Here is a 19,899-nt window from a genome sequence, read left to right on the forward strand (position 1 = left end):
CACACAAATTCTACCCTGTAAAACATTTTCTTAAAATATTTACGAATGATATTAATGTATTGTGTTCATTTTGTTCCGCACACATTATTTTTGCACTGTTACTGTGGCAAAAAAAGTGTAGACTATTAATGTTACATTCATATCTTATTTTGCTGTATTGTATAAACATGGACTGTTTGGGCTTTTTAAGTTACAACAAAAAGAATGAGAAATAAGTCTACATAATCAATCTTATAATTATGTTAACCATGTTTCATGTCCATAAGTGAATGTTTGCCAACAAAAAAAAAATCTCTTCTCAGTTTTTCATAAAGAATGTGAGCAGACTATTAAATAGTGCATTAGTAAGGCTGTAAAATGTTAGCTATTCTGTTTAAATGTATTTAATGTTTATTAATCATTTTAATGTTTTCTCAATTTCTCTTTCTGATTTGCTGCATTTCGGTCTGTGCAAGAAAGATTTCAAATTAATAAAGTTCTTTAAAAAGAAAAAAAAAGTGATCTATGAAGGATCTTCGGAAATGTTCGGCTACCTCCGTTAGGTCCGAAGCTGAGGTCACATGACGCGACTAGCTGTGCAGCGTGAGCTTTCCGCTGTACGATAGCTACAAACATTACTGATGCTAGTTAGCACATGATTCTGCAATTTTCACATCTTCTGAGTTACAGGAGTAGCATTACCCACAACTTACGGTTTTGTAGAGGAGTGTCGAAGAGCTACACAGGACGGAGTCGCAGTTTTGCTCGTATTTGGGCATTTTTGTGTACTAGCTAGCCAAGGTTAGCGCGTTAGCGGACGCTGCAAAGAACGAAAAAAAAAACCATCAACATGAATATTGACAACGCTAATCAGTCTGTTACTACTGGAGTGGTATCTACGACGTCTTCAACTTCCAGCAATTGTATCGCAAATGATAATGCAACAACCAATGTCAGCAGCATCCCGTCTGTCACCACTAATGGTAACGTTGCGTGACTTCGGCTAATGTTATTATCCATGTTGCTGTTTCTCGACACACACTTTAAGATAGCGTTGTTTGAGTAATTATAACAGGTTAGACCAGAAGATGCCTGCCACTACAATAATGCATTAAGCTAATCATTTTATGTGGATCATCATGTGCAAGAATAACAACAATAATATTGACAATAATAAGTTTACTTATATAGCAACTTTACAGAGTGCCTTGACAGACAAAGCAAAAGCAGGACACTCAGAAAGCAATATAACAACAGAGAGCAAAACAGTAAGGCCGAAACAAAAGAAAAGCAATTCAAAATTAAGGCAAAAGATGCAAAAACAGGGTAGAAAGAAGACAAAAAGATGATGAAAGATAAATGATGTAAAAACAAGGTTTGGAACCTCAGTGCTGCAAAACACCTCTTTCTACAAGTAAAAACTGTAACCCCTCCTTATTTGTGAAATGCAGCAGATAGGTATAAATGTTTGTTTCTTTACTTAAACATGAAGGTCATCTTAATAATGTCTCTTACAGCTACAGCCTCAGCTGCCATGGTGACACCATCATCAGATGTATCTGTCTCCAATGGTGTTTATGTTCCTGGTGGCATCACCAATGGAGATGTAAAGCCTGCTGTCAACACCACTCCCCTGGCTGATTTCCTCCTGCAGTTGGAAGAGTACACTCCCACAGTAAGTTTTGCCCATCGTGGCGGTTCGATTCCCTGATCCTCCAGTCCACATGTCGATGTGTCCTTAGGCAAGACACTTAACCCCAAATTGTATTGTATTGTAATGTATGAATGTGTATGAATGGTTAGCTTCCATCTGATGAGCAGGTTGGCACCCTGTATGGTAGCTCCCGACTAGAAAAGCGTTATATGAGTACAGTCCATTTACCATTTACCATCAGTGTACATCACTACTACATTCACAGATGGGAGTATGTTGTTGGAGAATTAAGTAAATTATTAGACTCTTTAGAGATGAACTACGCCTTGCCTGGAAAATGGACGTGATCAGTCTGCTGCAGCAGGAGGAAGTGACAGACAACTGCAGTCAAATCAGTTTGTTTTCAGTGGCCTTCACATAAAATACTGGAAGTCACATAAATATTCAAATCCTGTTATGGAAGTGATCAGACAGCAGCAGCATGCCAATTCTGTGAAGGCCTGGCTCATCTGACACAAGCCCATCAACAGCTGAGTAGTGGCTAATGTTGGAAACACCTATCAGGTTTATTAACCCAGCTAGCCAAAGTAGCTCGTCACTATCACCAAACTTTATGGACATACAGTTAGGTAACTATATAACTGTAAAATATACAGAATATGTCTGTTCTTGGTGTATCCAGTCAATGAAATAACTCAAATTTAAAAAAAATCCTGAAAATCCAATATTACCATAAAGCAAATTTGCAGGATAATTTACCTTGTAAAGCAATTTACAATATTCTGCTGTCTCAGAATAAACAGCCTCTTACAGTTTCTCCATACACTGTGCAAAAATGAGATTTTATTATTTACCAACCCCTGTCCTCCCTAGAGACGTTTCCATCAGTGGTCAGAGAGTGCACTAATGCTCTTATTAGATTACTTGGCTGATCGTCACTGAGTAGCAGACATACAGTTATGATGTTCTTCACAAGTAAGTGTCAGCAGCAGTGAAAGCAGACGATATGAATCTTGACTACTCTTTTGTCAATATATTTTTTTCAGATTCCTGATGCAGTTACAGGATACTACCTCAACCGGGCTGGCTTTGAAGCTTCTGATCCAAGAATGTGAGTAATACAAAGGCAGACTCATTGAAATATTGGTTATGTTTAAGTTTTAATATGAGTGAGTGTCCTGATACCCATTGAACCAAATGATACAAATGATATAACTGTGAACTCTGCTGTGATACCAGCTCTTGTACAGGATTGCTGCAAATGTAACTATTTTTGACCACTCGAGAATTGATAAAAATAGTAAATCCTTCCAAATATCGCAATAAGACACATATATCCTCTGAATGCCCTTGGTCTCTAGTTTTGTGGTTATTAAGTTTCATGAGGCTGTGATTATCCTAGAGGTCACAATAAGTCATTTTATAAAGTGAGGTCAAGTTTTTAAAAATGGTCTCACTACAATGAAATGGCTACTATAGGGACTAACATCATTACACATGAATACAACTGGTCTTATTGAATCCATACGTTTCTTAGCTTTCCAATCTTAACCAATTTATGCAATTCCAAGACTGTTTGCAGAAATATTCAAATATACCATTAGAATAAGTGAAATGTACACATTTATACTGCATGCTTTAACTGCATGGTTTTTGTCCAAAACTGCAAGGGATTAATATAAAGTGGGCATATCTGTAAAGTGGAGACTCATAGAACTAATTTTCATTCAGATATTTCAAGGTGAGTTCAAGTGACCCCTTTGAAAATGGCCATGCCAGTTTTTCCTTTGCCAAAATATAGTTTTAGCCCAGTTCCCGACAGGCTATCATGACAGGGTTGGTACCAATGGATGTCTTAGGTCGTCTAGTTTCATATGTTACCAGAATATTCACATTGAGCTGGCTCCAGCTTCTGAAAGACAGTAATGTCAGCGGAAGATACCGGCAAGAGGTTAAAGACCTAAGAAATAATTGTAAATTATTAATCAAAAGAAACATTAACTTAAAGTGCAGTGCAAAGTTAGTCTTAAAAAGGATGACAAAGCCCTCTGTTGTATGTTTGATCAAACTGAGACAAGGCAGAGACATGCCACAGCTTGAGACAGAAGTATGAGGAATTATGGTGTGTCAGTGTAATTAAATAAGGAACTGGATCCAATTATTGTCATTAGGTGATGCATTTTCATTTGAAACCTGCTTAGCATGATTCCATATGCTTATCTACACATAACAACCTCATTGTTTGAAGTCCTTCAGGTATTAGTTTGGAAGATCATGCTGTTTATGTGATTAAAGCAAATATAAGCTTTTCCTTTTTTGACTGCAATGCATTTCTGACTTTGATCACATGGGGGTTTAAAACAGCCAAAGTGCTGCTATATATCTGTACACACTGCTGCTGCGCTCAATATGTACTCTTACACTTAGTAAACCATTTATTGTGTAACCTTTGTCACAGTTGCTGTTTTGATTCCTTTCAAATAAAAAATGAGACCTGATGAATTCTCTGAACCTACTCGCCACACTTAGAAAATAAGTCGACAAGTTTTCCAGTGAAGGGACAATGTGTTTCATCTTTTCATTTGTCTGAATGTGTTAAGTGTATAATGTTGAATAAAAAATGTTTGGTTTGCTTGTCACAGATGTAAGAAGTGTTTGTTGCTGGCTCTGTACAGACAAAAAAAACCCACAACAATTATTTTAACTTTCATTTCTTTAGAATCCGTCTGATCTCCCTTGCGTCTCAGAAGTTCATCTCAGACATTGCTAATGATGCGCTGCAGTACTGTAAAATGAAGGGCACTGCCTCAGGAAGCTCAAGGAGCAAGACAAAGGTGTGTGTCTCCATACATTATTTGATTGTGCTTGTAATAGATTGTGGCACAGGTTTGTCCATGTATTCAAATATTTCTGATCATCTGACCTTTTTTTCTCCTCCTAAATATATAGGATAAGAAGTACACTCTGACTATGGAGGACCTGACTCCCGCCCTCTCAGAATATGGTGTCAATGTCAAGAAACCATATTACTTCACATAGAGATGTCTGTCTTCAAGGCCTTTTGCTTTAGCTTGTTTTACATCCCTGCTGACCTACTAGAGTGTTGACTTTTTTTAAATTTTTTTTATCATGGGCCTTTAGTACAGCTTTGACAAATCTTTGTAGTCACTTTGCTATTTGTTCTTTTTTTTGTGGAGCCACCTTTGCATTTTGTTAAATTGTAAAATTACATTTTCATTGTGGAAATAAAATCCTTAATAAAAACCTTGGTGTCTTTGAGATTGAGGCTTAAGTGTTAGCAGTTAAGACTGTGTGGGTGGAGAAGCTGCACTGCTGGAAATAGTTATACAATATCTAGCCCAAGATTAAATGCTTTAGTTTTACTGACATTCTGCAGAAGTAAAGGCACTTGTTGAAATATTTAAAGTAAAATTAATCTCTTTAACAATACTCAGAGTAAACGATAATCGCTTATTAGAAAGGGCAGTTGGAACGGTTTTAAGATATGAAGGGAGCCTAATGTGAAGCTAGCTATTAACTATTAACTTTGCTGATGGACTGTGAACAGGAAGGCATGTGTTTTTCTGGGCATTATGAGCAACTATTGGCACGGACCACGGTAACACAATTAAGATACTAAATTACTGATACTAAACTGATAGAAGGTAGAGTTGGTGACTTTACAAAATCAGTCTACCAGCACAAGTACACATAAAGCTGCTAATGATTATATAAATGTCGGTTTGTTATTTTACACTTTTAAGACAATTATTATCCAAACCTTTGCGGTAGCGCTTTTTTTTGCGATGGCAATATTTTGTCCCCAACTGCGAACCGTAGCATGTCTCTCCTGAGCCACCGTAGGTCCTTACACCGCATGCGCAGCTGGATATTCAAACTTGAACATTATCAGGGGAACAACTTAGACTTTAAACACGGGGAAATTGTTACAATGTCTGTTCAAGCAACAAATCCCAACAACCCGATTGTTTTCTTCGACATTACCATCGGAGGGCAGGTGAGTAAGTCAGAATCGTCACAGCAGATAACGTCGAGCTAACGTCAACGCGTTACCAAGCTCGCCAAGCCCTCACTTTGTAGTCAAAGATGGGACTAAATGAACTATTATGTCGCTATTTAAATTACTACTGTATAATGCACACGTATGATACACAAAACAATGCAGTGTTTGTAGCGGGGTTTAATGTGGTGAGCGTCTTGTAGTGTAATTACGGTGTTGAAATGGTGAGCACGTTCACGCTTTACACTATGATAACGTTAAAGGTTTATTCCCAACAAAATGATACTTAGGTGAAGTGTGAGGTCGTTAGGAGGGCTAATCTGACAGCTCAAAATGGGTCCATTATGGAGTTTACTTGGTCAAACATAAGAACAACAGTGACAGAAAATGGATGTAATAAGATGTATCAAACTGTCTACACCGTAGGGCGATATGGAAAACAATCAAATATCACGATATGTTTGACTAAACAACATGATATAAGTATTGCAACAATATTATAAGGATGAATTGTTGTGTGTCTATGCCTTTCAGAAAATATTTACATAATGAGATTTTTGATGATCAGTTCGTATCACAATATTAACATAATATTATTATATATCAATATATTGCCCAGCCCTATTGCACAGTACCATTCATTTTATTTATTTATTTTTATCAGCAGCACTTTTGATAAGCTTACCTGGGGCTGAAAAATGCAGTGAAATGCTTCTCATGGCCAACATGACCTGAACCCTCCACATGACTGGAAACCTTATTTTAAGAAATTGGGAAGGTATTAATCAAAATCTCATAGAGGCCTTATCAACAACTAGTCACTTCACTTTTGGAAACCCTGCATGAATGCATAGGGCTGAATGTTTTGTCTTTAGTGTTCTGTGTGGTAGTTTTATACTCTGGACTTTTATACTCTGGACTGTCACTAGACCCTAATGTCTGCATTGCAGTACATATTTATATTTACTGTGAAATGTAGATCTGTGAAGTAGAGGTGAAATAAGCCATAATAAGTTTCTTCTATTGTACAAACTCAAGGCAAGGCAAGGCAGCTTTATTTATATAGCACATTTATATAAAGACAGATAAAAGATCCCTTGGAGTAGAGCTGCAGTGATTAGTCAATTAAGTGATTAGTGGAGTGACAGAAAAAAAAAAAAAATCCTTTTTGTAATTTTTAAAGAAAAAAGAACCCAATGACAAATCAGTTAATCAAGAAAAATATCATTAGTTGCAGCCCTCCCCTGGTGTAACATCTACTAGTACAGACAAGAATGTTGCTGTTATATTTTTATTGTTTTTGCTCAAAACATTTTTTCAGATATTAAACATTCCAGACAGATTTTATATTACCAGCAGTAGGAAAGCTGAGGTTGCTACAGGTGAAAAGTTTCAACTGTCAAAACGAGTCAAATCAAATAGATATATTTCAACGTTAGTCTTTTTATTGCCAAGGCCCTTTTTTTGTTAGTATACTTCCACCACAGCTCAACAGAGAAACACTGTCAGAGGAAACACAAAAAGAGGGACTTTGATGCCAAAACGACTGTACGGGTCATATATCCACTTGATTAACTCAAATAACCTTCAGATAATATTTTCTGTGCATGAATGCAGACAGTGTGGTGGACTGTTGGCAGTGGTTTCATCACTGTATTGATAGTTCTAAACTAAACAAAATCCAAATTCTTATTGTTTTCTGATGCATATAGAGGTTTATGTTTGTATACTGGGGTTGGGGGGAGGGGGGGGGGGGGTTTAACACTTCATTTCTCATATTTTTAGACTGGAGGTTGTCATCAAGGCAAGAGCGCAATAAAGATCAATTTGAAAAAATCCTAAGTAGTTTAAGCACTAATCTTACCTGTGGAAATAAAACAGACCCAGACTAGAGAGTCAGATTACCATGCGGTGATGAAATATTAAATTATGAAAATAACAGTAAAGTAAACCTACTGCCCTGATCCTGAAACTTCTAAATTAGTGCCTCAGATGAATTAACATTTTTTACACACACTGACTAGGCGTGAACACAGGCTGGGGTCCAGGATCCCCCACGTAGAAACACGTCATCCGGAGGGATTCCCACCTGACCGGCCCTAACTGACGGAGGAATATAAAGAGCTGTCACATGAAGACCATCGTGCATTCATGCACCATAATACATTCATTAGTTTGATGAAGTTACTGGAAATGTCCCGTGCTACTTTGTTTTTCTGCATCAGTTTACAAAAAACAAATATGTGCATTGATTTATTTATAGCACTTTATTTACAGCACTCCTCCTGTTCAAATGGACCAATTTGCCTCACAATGTTAAAATACAACAAGCCAACTATAAAATAAAACTTGTAACTTATCTCAGGCTACATTACATAGCCTATTTCAATAAGCACATTGCAGGATAAAAGAGAAAAACACCTAAGGAAACTGTTTTATTAATGCTGCTCCAATCCACCTGTGGCACATGGAATGTTGATGATAACAACAATAATAATAATAATAATTAATATAAATAATAATCTCCTTAGGAGATCAAGGTCACATGTCAACATAAAATGGGATCATTTATTCATAACAGATCAACCGCTGTGCTAATAATAAAAGGCTATAGATATTTACTTTGTAAAGATATTTTCATTTCAGAGATGGGTCCACACCTTTGTGTATCCTACCATTTGTGTTTTTGTGTAGTTTGGCTGTGCTTTTCTATAATCAACCTGCATCTGGAGATGAGCGCTCTCTTAGGTCAGTAGCTGCCGGTGTTCGTACTGTTGGCAAGCTTGGCACGGAGCAAAAGCCTCCATCCTCCATAGGTCCCACGTATAATAATGTAATGCCTCAAAAACAACCCAAAACAACCTCACTGGGTTATTGGCAAGGCTTACGTTACGTGTGTCATTAACCAAACCAACTGAAGCAAGCGTACCGAACAGGATGGATTTTTTACATGAACCGTTCCACCCCTGTTGTATACTGATATAAGCTGACGGAGGAAGATGTTGAGAAAGCAATCCTGCTTCTAGCTCTTCTGGAGCTTGAGTCATGCCACTTGATCTTCATCAGCAGATTGAACTGAATTGAAGCAGAAGTTCTTGAGTATGGAAACAGCACCAGAGGGTCTATTAAGCAGCTTTTCTGGAAAATCAGGGTCAAATACCAACAACTCAGTTACCAGAACATTTCCTTCAAGTCAACACTTGCTGGTGGAGACGTGAGACCTACAGCATTTGTGCCTAGTACTGTCAGTCAGTTTAAGTTTCTTAACACAATGCTGGATCATTTTCATGAATACTTCATTCACTTCTTTATAGTATGGTTTTCACTTGCTGTTGCCTGTCAGGTCTGACAGGTAACAGATTTCTATTAGACACAGAGGACTGTCTCGCTTCCCTTGTGACGGTTGATGGGGATGTTGTGTTCCTCTGCTAAGATGCCAGTAAAGATGCCATAAGCACACATTTTCTGGTAGATGGCTGTACGGCCCCAGCGCCTTGCTCTTCGCCCAGAATATCGCACCCACCATTAAACTGTTGGTGCACTCCAGCCACAGAAGATTAACAGAGATGTAGGCAGGTACCCCTAAGCCAAAGACTGTACAGGCCACCGACACAGCGAGATAAGGCATCCAAAATGTGCTGAAGCCCAGCGTTAGACTGAGCCACAGAGCCGGTCGTGGCTGGAAGGGCTCCTCCGGATAAATCTCCTCACCTCTTTTTGTCTCATCACAGGGCGTTGAAGTGAAAAACAAGTCGCTCTTTTGGTTCCCTTGTTTTTCTCTTGCTTCAGACAACCTGTCAACCTTGTGCATCCACTTAGGAATGTTTGACCAAAAGGGCACCATTGCGATAATTACTGCAGCGAAAATCGCCAAAACTAAGTAGGTAATTAGTGTTGACTCATCTACTTCACACCCTAGAGCCTTTGTCCCTGTCAGGTATTCCACTTCTATCAGCTCGCCGTGGACAGAACTTACAGAGTAAATACCAGCTACAATCCACACCAGCAATGTCAAGACAACGTTCCTCAGGGATTTGCAGAAGGCCCTCTGGTTGCCAATGCAAGAGTCTTCCAAATAGTAGTCCAATACACCCAGGAGCATCATCGGCAGTGGCAGTGCTGCATATGTTGCTGAGGCGTAAGCCAAGAGGAAGCAGGTGGACATGAAAGACCTTTCAGGCCCTAAAAAGCACACAGTTGCAATAAAAAACGCCATCACCATGTCAGCCAGGACGATGGACAGGCTGCACATGTTTAAAAAAGAGGCACTCCGCTTCCGGCAGCATGAGTACAATACAGCTACATCCAGTCCTAGCTTGAAAAGTATAAGTAACAGATACTGCTTATTGTTGTCTGTATGACAGCCAGACTTCCCGTCCCATTGCTCTATAATGGCCAGCATTTTGACGGTGGTGATAGTTTGAAGAGACGCTGATGGCTTGAGCATATTTATGTTGTTGCTCAGTTCAGTATCACGATGCTCCAGGAAATGCTGTCAAAGAGAAAATGAATATCAGTTAGAAATTATGATCATATCAAGATTGATTATATCAAGTAATCAGACTAATTGTGTGTGAACGCTATTCATAAGCAATTCAAAGTGGGGGAACCTTTCCTTAACATAATGTCTGATTTGGAGGAATCAGAAAAGCTTGAACTTAGTACTTAGTTGAGCAAATAATGCAAAATGCCCATAAACATACAGGTCTGATAGAGGACTGATGCCTGACTTTCTCCATATTGCAAACACCCCATCTTAACTGCCTTGGTTTGAATGTATTAGTACAATGTCTCACCACACAGCACACTTTGTTCAGTTGAACAAGGTGTAGATCAGTGATCATGGATCAGAAAGTAGATCAGAAATAATGGCCCAGCAGCAAAAATGTCATAGTTTACATTAAAACTTTTACATATTTTTTCCAAAAAAAAATAAACATAAGGCCTGTGTAATTTATTGTAATATAATCTTGATTCATTGAATGCCGCCCCAACATGAGGAGAAACATTAAAACTAAAGTTGCTCCATGCTATTTGAATACTGAATGGTGCCGAAATCGAGACTAATAAACCTCACAGATTTCATCTTCACAAACACAAATGATTGGCAGTCAAACTGAAATGTTGTTGACATAATTTTCCCTCTGAACTTACCAGTCTTATCAAATTAAAAGAAATAAAAAAACATAAAAAACTGAACTGATGTTTCAACCCACCCGCCTGGTGGTCTCTTCCTTCCTGAGCAAGAGCAGAAACTGAAAGTAGTTCACCACTAACCACTCACCATCCTTCACTTTGGAGGCATATCTAAAATAGAAAGGTAACCACTGTCACTCTGTTAAAATACAATACACTTACAATAAAAAAGTTTGCAAAAACAGACTATATTTTCTTTTACTAGGAGCACTGTAGCCTCTAACCGAAAATGTAGGGGCACACTTTAAATCGACCTGCAACGCAATTATTCATATTTTTGCCCATTTGAACTGTATTACTGACAAATGCTTTGGACAACTTACAGAAATGACAAAGTGTTTTATTTTAAATTCAAATAATATCGTGATTGATATGACTTACATGATACATCATATCATTTTTTCCTGAAACATTTAGCCTGATAAACAATTTTTCAGTGTTCAGAAAGCACCCTGATCATATTCTTGGTTATGAAATAATGCATTCACAATCAGAATATCAATACATACGATACGCAGGACACAGTAGACTACACAGCAGGAATGCAGCTTGTTATCCATGTGCAGGTGTTTGTCAAACATCTAAAATATAATATAACAGGCTGCAAAGAGAAAACACTGCTGCTCTGTCAATGATAACTGCGCACATTACATCGTGTGTGGAGACTCAAACTTCGTCAAAAGTCGCCACAGCTGTCAAAGCCGATTGACAGCTGATCCGTCATTAAAAAGAGACGTCGCTTCACGTAACAGAAACGACGTCTCATTTCTCTAAAATCATCTCTTCTCTCCTCGTGTTTTTTTTTTTTCCCGTCTCTGCATGCATTCACGGTGGGCTGAACTAAAACGCAAGTGAGGGAAACGTAGATGCAATTTAAGATCATTGAGAAGTATTAATTGGCCTACACCAGCGGACCAGCTCTCTTGACATTTAAAAAAAAAAAAAAAAAAAAAAAGTTTGCAAATTTGCCGGTCGCACACGTGCGAGTAGTAAAAAATAATCGCATTTCTCAAGAAATGTATTCAGAAAGAAAGTTATTCAAGGCAGCTCTTTACTCCAACTACCTCAATAAATAAAAAAAAACCACTATGGGAGTAGAAGTAGCTTGTACCTGTACATGTAGGCTTGTTGTCGTCCTGAGCGATTCAGCAGACATTCATGTGTTTCTCTCTCACACTGTAATGCAACTTAGAGGCCAAGCATGCATTCATCCTGGTAAGGTGTTTGACTGTTGTCAGGTGGAGCGGGTTGTGTTAGGCAGCACATTATGGCTCCACCTTCTAATTGTGAATACCAAAAAAAAGAGAGAAAAACTGTTGGGACACACCTTCTGTGTATGTGTGTGTGTTCAAGGAAGCTTGCTTGTTTTGCCTCTCAAATGCCCCCAGGTGACTGCCTCTTGTTATGTCAGTATACTATTCCTATAACAGGTAACCCAAAAGTGGAGGTAGCTTCTACTAACAATACTTGTTAGTTGAAACCACACCTTGTCATTGTTTTTTTGTTCATCTGTACAATGTCCCTATACAATTACACTATGATCCCAAACACTGTCATGGTTGAATGATGGACTCCTAATGTTACTTCTTAGAAATACTTTCTTACCTAACTATAACAAGAACAGTTGTTATACAGTGATTTTGACAAAATCCTCAGTCTGGTAAAAGTTAAGCAGGGTAAAATGATTCCTCTGTATGTTTTCATGTTGCATAATAAAGGAGTAAGGTATTTTTACAATATAAATTAGCCTTACAGAAATAGCTTGAAACAATTAGATCATTTAAACGCCTTGATGCCTATATCTTACATGTAGTCACACTGAGGCAATAGAAAAACAATGAGGCTTTTTAATAAATGAGTAACACTGCACCCTTGCAGTTTGAAATATGATACCATTTCACTGGTTTTATTGCACTTATCACATAGTCTATGCTAAATGTGTTTGCTCTTTGGGTTTATTAGCTCTCTTTGTAAATGTTAACATCCATGTACTTATAGATCCAGGAAGCTGCAGGTGTGGCAGGTGCCATAGCCTTCCTGGAGTTTGTGCCTTTTTAAAGTGACTTGTAAATGAAACCCTTAGACTCGTGTCAAGTTCAGTTAATTGCCCTTGATACCTTTTTCTTCCTTACACCTTTTTGTGTTTTCTTTTTATTTAAAGGAATACGGATTGACCTTTTGTAACTTGACTCGCTCATTACAGCATCACAACAAAAAGTAGTGCAACAGTGTAAATTCTTCTAAATGAAGACTAAAATCTACGACGGAGTATTAGGGCCAGACTAAGAGAAACATTTTTATTTTATTTTTTGGAAATTACGAGAATAAAGTCATAATATTAGGTCTACGAGAATAAAGTCGTAACATTACGAGAATAATCTCATAATATTACGAGGATAAAGTTCTAATATTACGAGAATAAAGTCATAATATTACGAGAATAAAGTCGTAACATTACGAGAATAATCTCATAATATTACGAGGATAAAGTTCTAATATTACGAGAATAAAGTCATAATATTACAAGTAAAAAGTCGTAATATTACGAGAAAAAACTCTTACAAGAAAGAGCAGTCTTCCCCCTGCGTTAAAATGAGGAATGTTGAGCATCTTGTGAAGTTATACTTTGTTATCCGTTTCACAAATAAGGAAATACTTCATCTTTTGGCACATCAGCATCAAATTATTATCAGTATCAGGACTTTGAAACGATTGTGCAAACGAGTCGAGTCGTGTCTATTTCGAAGAAAGAACCACGCAAACCTATTATGAGCTTCAACCATTTGAGTGAATGATGTCAAACTGTATGTTTTACAGTTGGTTTGACATCATTCACTCAAATGGTTGAAGCGCATAATAGGTTTGTATTTTGAATGTCAAATGAATGTTGAATGTTAAACTAACTTAATGTTGCTACCACAGATAGCTTTGCAGTGGACCGCTACCAGACAGCTCCTCTTCCACAAAAGAAGCAATTTCTTCCAAGTCTGTGTGGTTCTTTCTTCGAAATAGACACAGTCGTTTACGCAATCGTTTCGAAGTCCTGATACTGATAATAATATGATGCTGACGTGCCAAAAGATTAAGTATTTCCTTATTTGTTATTTTAGTAATTTTGTTCTCATTAAATTACTACTTTATTCTCGTTATATTATGACTTTATTCTCGTAATAAAATAAAATAAAACGTTTTCTCTTAGTCTGGCCCTAATACTCCGTCCTATAAATCCCTATATAATGTGACAACAATCTTTTTGAATGTTATCTTACCTGTTTCAGGCAATCAACCTTAGTGGACGTCACACCTCGGCCAGAGAAAAGCCTTGCAGATAAAATGTTCCGCGGTTGATGTTTGTTCTGTGTCAGCACTTTGTTCTTAAATTATAGTTTCCAGGCCATGAAATGTAAACGTTTTTCTAAATGGAAAATGCAAGAGATCCAATGGCTGCTTGTTTTTACTGTGAGACGTCTTCCCGCAGTGATATCTCGGAGACAAACTGCTCTTTTTACACCGGCATATTGTCCGTTTTCGCACAGACACACACAGACATTGTTCTCCCAGTCGGGCAAATGTATATTTGCATGCCCCTCCGTGTTGTAGGAGGCCTGGGTGGACAGACACCCACACTGCCAAACACATACACAGACATTCTCATAAACCAAGCTCATGGAGGCATTTATGTCCGGTAATGTGTTGCGTCAAAATTCTTCTCATTTACAACTGATTACTTATGCTTTGACCCCTGGAAAATGCTATCAGTACTGGGATGAAATAACCTTTATTGTTAAGATATAAAGAGTCTACTTGATGTTTTTAGCAAAGTTAACAGATAACAACGATGTAAAAGGAATGAGGAAGAAATAGGAGAATGAATCAATATTCAGTAATATGTCATTACAACACGTCCTTAAGCCAAAGGCTGTTTCAGTTGAGCCTCAAGGAACAAGAATCATCTCTTTGTATTCAAACCAAGGAGTGTCTTTACTAGACACTAGTTTTAAAGGGCATATGTTTCTGTCTTCATTAATCATCTCAACTTTTTAAAATATTTGTTCTTTTTTAGGATGTTGGACGGATGAAGGTGGAGCTGTTTGCTGATGTGGTTCCAAAAACAGCAGAGAATTTCCGGTAAGGTGGCTCCAGTTATTGCATTGTATGGTCTGGCTTTCTTTTTTGTTTGTAGTATTCTTTTTTGAGGGCTGGGGGCGGGTGGGGATCATAAATTTTGATATCACTATTAACATGGATTAGACTATTTCTGAGTTTCACAGCTGTGTCTGACAGTTTCATTATTTCTTACAGGCAGTTCTGCACTGGAGAGTTCAGGTGAGGGGCGTGAAGGGCTCTACTTCACCATCCCACACAGTAAACAACACACATATCTATGCATTGTTTAATATATGTACATAAGGGAATTGAGTACTCCATGAATATGAGAAACCTTGGTGTGTACGGCCAGATATTAAACATGGTAGTGGATTCGCATTTCTCTGAGCCACTGAGGCTGATAACATGGAGAGATACCACTCCTTTATGATGTTACTAATATGCAACACAGAGTTTCACTATGAATGCCAAGTGCGTTACATGAATACCTCTACATTCCAACAGAACCTGTTTAAACAACCTCCAGGACCTGTTTAAATGCTTGTTGAACAGCTTCCATCCAAACATGTATCTTGGCCTTTCATTTACTGTTCAAACTCAAATCACGTACATAGATGATAGCCTGCTTTGAGGGAAGTGGAAACATGTAGCAGCAGGTAAAAGACCCCGGGCCATACACCTCCTCACCTGTCGTTGGATCAGGAGGAAGAATCAGACATTAGACACATTGTTTTGGAAATGAAAACACACATCTCTTCCTATTTCTTTCCATATTGCTCTGTTAGCTACTATTACCCACAATCGGTAAAGTGTAATATGATCAGTTTTACAGGAAAGAGAAAAGATGTAAAAAAAAACTAAAAAAAACATATAGATTATTTCACATATATTTGACATATAAGAAGAAATAAATGAACAATCAACACAAGGACACATGGTAAAGATGGAAAATGTTGTCTTTTAAAGAATACAGTATGTTTGTCTTGATCATTAACTTTTGTCCTATCTCAAACTTCTGTCCCACAGGAAGGATGGCGTCCCTATTGGCTACAAGGGTTGCACATTCCACAGGTACAAACATGGTAGTTCACTTATTTTTTATACTGGAAGGATTTTAATTCATCCAGAAACCCTCGCCCTCCGGTGGCTTTTAGAGTTATTCAAGCTGGTGGTCTTCTGATCAGCCTCCTCTGTGGATGCACTGTCAGCGCTGTCATTCAGGCTGTCGCTGTCCCTGTTCTCCGTAATGTTTAGTGTTGTAAAAGAAGTATGATCCTGGACACAGAATGAAATAATAGCATTCAAATGATTCTTGTTTCTGAACACAAAATAGAGCATTTTTTAATTGAAAAATGCATATGCAGCATCTAGAAAAACACTGATCAATTGGCCAGATTAAACAACAGTAGTTATCTCAATTTGCAGTGTTTTTATAGGCTCTGTTTTATTAGCTGTTACCTCAGCAAATGTGACTTCAGTAATATGTTTTTTATTGTGCATTGACAGGGTGATCAAAGACTTCATGATACAAGGAGGGGACTTTGTAAATGTGAGTACATGCACACCTCTTAGGCTATATGGCTAAATAATTTACAGCGTGATAATGAAGGGGATTGTTCATGGGAAACAACTGCAGCAATGTTAAAAAAGATCTGATTGTGAAAGATGATTTCCCCATAAATAGTGTAAGTATAGTGTAAGTGAAAGTGGTGGAGTAGCAGGACAAGGTGTCAAATGAAATTGTATGTATGTCAATATATTATAGGAAGTGAGCATTGAAGCACTTACGAAATTATAACGTTTTTTGTAGTCATAAATGAGGAAATTATAGTTTCACTTGGGAGATTTGCAAGAGTTAGATTAAGCTTCAAGAGTCAAGTTCCAAAAACACTTGTCCCCACATTTCCCAAAATTCAACTCTGTAGCATCTTTTGAGACTTTCCCTGCCTGTTAAATACCCTCAAATATCAAACTCCAGTTCAAAGCCGTTTTTTTTTTTCTCAAATATTTTAAGTGTGAAGTTTCAAGTTTCCGTCACATTACACCATCCTAAATTTTCCCGCACTCCCCTCGCCCAAGAAAAATTATGTGATGTCACGTTTCTGATGCAGGTAAAAATAAATATTGAGTATAGCAAACTATAAACAGTATATAAAGTGATCCTACAGTTTGTATTCTGTTTTTTTGATAATGCTTATGAAACACATTAGAATACTAACTTCTCCATTTCCAAACACAGTGCAGCAGTGTTTCTACTGGTAGACCGAGCACGTCCGCAGATTCGAATTTGTCTGTCAAACAGGCTTCAATACACGTGAATGTGAAATTAAACCAATAGTATGACAGTAGAAATGTAATGCTATGACACTTTAACTCAAGATGACCCTGGTGACAAACTGGAAAGAAGCTGAACTCAACCTACATGAAAGGTGTTTTGTTATTATAGAGAGTTGTGTGTGCGGCACTGCCTACTGAACCCATGTATGTTGTCCTGCGTGATGAGGATGCCTATTTCACCTGCACTCCATATTTTTCATAAAGGAGTGACTGTGTGTGGCTTTCTCATATTTGGCACATGATGTGTCTATGTAACAGAGCGTGATAACATGTGACTCAAGAACATTGCAACGCGAGCAAGAGTTAGTCATTTGTGGACACAAATTATTAAATCCAAAGCACAAAATGACTAAATTATGGGAATGAATAATGCACCTCCTGGGCTCCATGGGGCTCCAGGAAAAAAACAATCCTTTAGTCTTCAGCCCTCTAGTGGACATGTGAAGTACAGCAAATCTAAAGTTTTGAATGTACAGAATAATTTTCTCTTTCTCCTTTGTCTGTTACAAAGGGTGATGGAACTGGTATCTGCAGCATCTACAGAGGTCCATTTGCAGATGAAAACTTTCGGATGAAGCATTCTGCGCCTGGCCTTCTATCCATGGTATGTGTGTCTGTCTGTGCACTTACAGTATAGCAGGGACACTCCTTACTCAGGAAAAAGTATTTTTACTTTCATTTCATCCAAATCAAGATGTGGGTTTCTCTTTCAGCATTTTTGTATATCCTGTAGTATACGGTAGGACATGATTCAGTTAGATAAGATTCTGCCAATCAGTTTAAAGTGAATTGACCCCAATAAAATTTGATTGATCCATTCAAAGTGAGTGAACCCTGAACCTTGTATTTAAACTGTCACTATTTCTCAATACTGCTCCTCAGGCAAACAGCGGTCCAGGGACAAATGGTTGTCAGTTTTTCATTACCTGCACTAAATGTGACTGGTTAGATGGAAAGCATGTTGTTTTTGGTGAGTAAGTCTTCAATAAGAATTGGGTTTTCATATTCATTTAGAGATGCATATTAATACATAATAATATAACAATATGTTTATGCGTCGGAATTTAATTGTCTTATTCATGATCGTTTTCAGGAAAAGTGGTCGATGGTTTGCTGATCATGAGAAAAATTGAGGTAAAAACTAAATTTAAATTGTGATTTTTATTAATAAATTGCTAGAGTGATATCATGTGGTCCTTTTGTCAGAAATAAATCAGTAAAGAAACTTTAGACTGAGCTGTAAATTAAACAAAATACTATGAAAAAGAGGAGAAAGACTCACAAACTCTAAAAATTGTTGATAACGTTCAAAGTGAAAGGCCTTCTCTTTTTTCATACAGCAGTGAACAACCTTGTTGCATGAATTATTTTACTCATAGCCACAATAACAATGTAAAAAGTGTAAAACCAACCATCTTATACCAAACACAAGACAAATGACATAAAAATACAAAAAGAATATAAAGAAAAAGAAAGTAACATAAGTACAATTTTAATATACATGTTGAGAATTACATATATACCATGTGCAGTCAGAATGGGTGTTAAATGTTTCTAGCAGGCATCACAGACCTCATCATATTCATAACCACAGTGATATGTAAAACTTGAGCCACACATATTTCAGAGCAGGCATCCAACCTGTGACCAAACACTGATGCCTGCAGTAAAAGAAGTTAGGTGTAATGTTTACAGGTTTACATTCTAAATCTGTGCTTTTTCTTCCCAACAGAACGTTCCTACGGGACCCAACAATAAACCCAAGCTACCCATCCTCATTGCACAGTGTGGAGAGATGTGAGCCAGCTTGCTCCAAACGCCATCCTTGGAAGTGAGAAAACAGCACGATCTCTGTAAACATGAAGCAGCGTATCATTATTTCTGGATACTTCTCAACAAACCTCATACCACATTTTTTTTCCTTTTAACGATGCCCTCTGCCAAAATGCACACTGAAAGACAATACAGAAAGTTCAGCGGTGCATCATTTTAGTCTTATTCTGAGTTTGCTTCACCTGATTCCAGATGGATTTGAAGTTTTGTTTGCTGAATATCACGTTCAACACTGTCATTAATGATATAGCCAGTTCCAAATGGAAACAATTTGTGTTTCCTGTCATGAATAGACAAATAAGAAAATGTCTATTTTTCTAAGCCTGGTGAAAATATTAGGCTAATTCAGTCACTCTGTATCGTTTATGATCAATAAATTGTTTTACATTTTTGTAAACTTTTGCAGGAGATTTGTCTGTGTTTAAAAGAACTGTTCATGTCTGTTAATGGTCTCATACTTCAGAGATTTTTATATGTTCCGTTTTTTTCCACTCAACCCCAAATGGTAAAGTATACCATTTAAAGTAGGCGTGTGTAATTACTTTTGACATTAAGCTCACAGCAGTAACATGGAATTTCAATTACTATCAACAACAGTTTCACAAAACCTGTTTAAATTAACTAGTAACACAAATCTGAAAGTTTGAGTCTATCAGGCTCTTTTAATGTTTTTAAACCAATATTTGGATGTTCAATTTGTGTCTCAGGAAAAGATGCATATCCACGGATTGAAACAGCTGTGAATGACATCACATTTTATACTGTGGGAACA

The 19,899-nt window shown here is 37.5% G+C and overlaps 2 protein-coding genes across 2 annotated transcripts; both read left to right on the plus strand.

Moving 5' to 3' along the window:
- Positions 1–547: 547 nt before the first annotated feature.
- Positions 548–4,890, plus strand: taf10 (TAF10 RNA polymerase II, TATA box binding protein (TBP)-associated factor). The gene is made up of 5 exons (XM_062426928.1): positions 548–962; positions 1,497–1,654; positions 2,680–2,744; positions 4,353–4,467; positions 4,583–4,890. Exons 1-5 carry the CDS (start codon positions 830–832, stop codon positions 4,670–4,672), a joined length of 561 nt encoding a protein of 186 aa, XP_062282912.1. The 5' UTR covers positions 548–829; the 3' UTR covers positions 4,673–4,890.
- Positions 4,891–5,503: 613 nt separating this feature from the next.
- Positions 5,504–19,518, plus strand: ppih (peptidylprolyl isomerase H (cyclophilin H)). The gene is made up of 9 exons (XM_062426402.1): positions 5,504–5,651; positions 14,914–14,978; positions 15,153–15,176; positions 15,984–16,028; positions 16,464–16,506; positions 17,806–17,898; positions 18,177–18,264; positions 18,388–18,428; positions 19,027–19,518. Exons 1-9 carry the CDS (start codon positions 5,511–5,513, stop codon positions 19,093–19,095), a joined length of 609 nt encoding a protein of 202 aa, XP_062282386.1. The 5' UTR covers positions 5,504–5,510; the 3' UTR covers positions 19,096–19,518.
- The last annotated feature ends 381 nt before the right edge of the window (positions 19,519–19,899 follow it).

Source organism: Scomber scombrus, chromosome 10 (assembly GCF_963691925.1).
Source record: "Scomber scombrus chromosome 10, fScoSco1.1, whole genome shotgun sequence".
NCBI classification, from domain to species: domain Eukaryota; kingdom Metazoa; phylum Chordata; class Actinopteri; order Scombriformes; family Scombridae; genus Scomber; species Scomber scombrus.

Excerpts from the sequence above, each read along its gene's own strand:
- taf10 (XM_062426928.1), top strand. The coding sequence starts at position 830 with ATGAATATTGACAACGCTAATCAGTCTGTTACTACTGGAGTGGTATCT. Across the intron at positions 2,745-4,352 it reads GAAGCTTCTGATCCAAGAAT|AATCCGTCTGATCTCCCTTG; the intron begins GTGAGTAATACA and ends TCATTTCTTTAG. Across the intron at positions 4,468-4,582 it reads GCTCAAGGAGCAAGACAAAG|GATAAGAAGTACACTCTGAC; the intron begins GTGTGTGTCTCC and ends CTAAATATATAG.
- ppih (XM_062426402.1), top strand. The coding sequence starts at position 5,511 with ATGCGCAGCTGGATATTCAAACTTGAACATTATCAGGGGAACAACTTA. Across the intron at positions 16,507-17,805 it reads AAGGAGGGGACTTTGTAAAT|GGTGATGGAACTGGTATCTG; the intron begins GTGAGTACATGC and ends TCTGTTACAAAG. Across the intron at positions 17,899-18,176 it reads CGCCTGGCCTTCTATCCATG|GCAAACAGCGGTCCAGGGAC; the intron begins GTATGTGTGTCT and ends ACTGCTCCTCAG.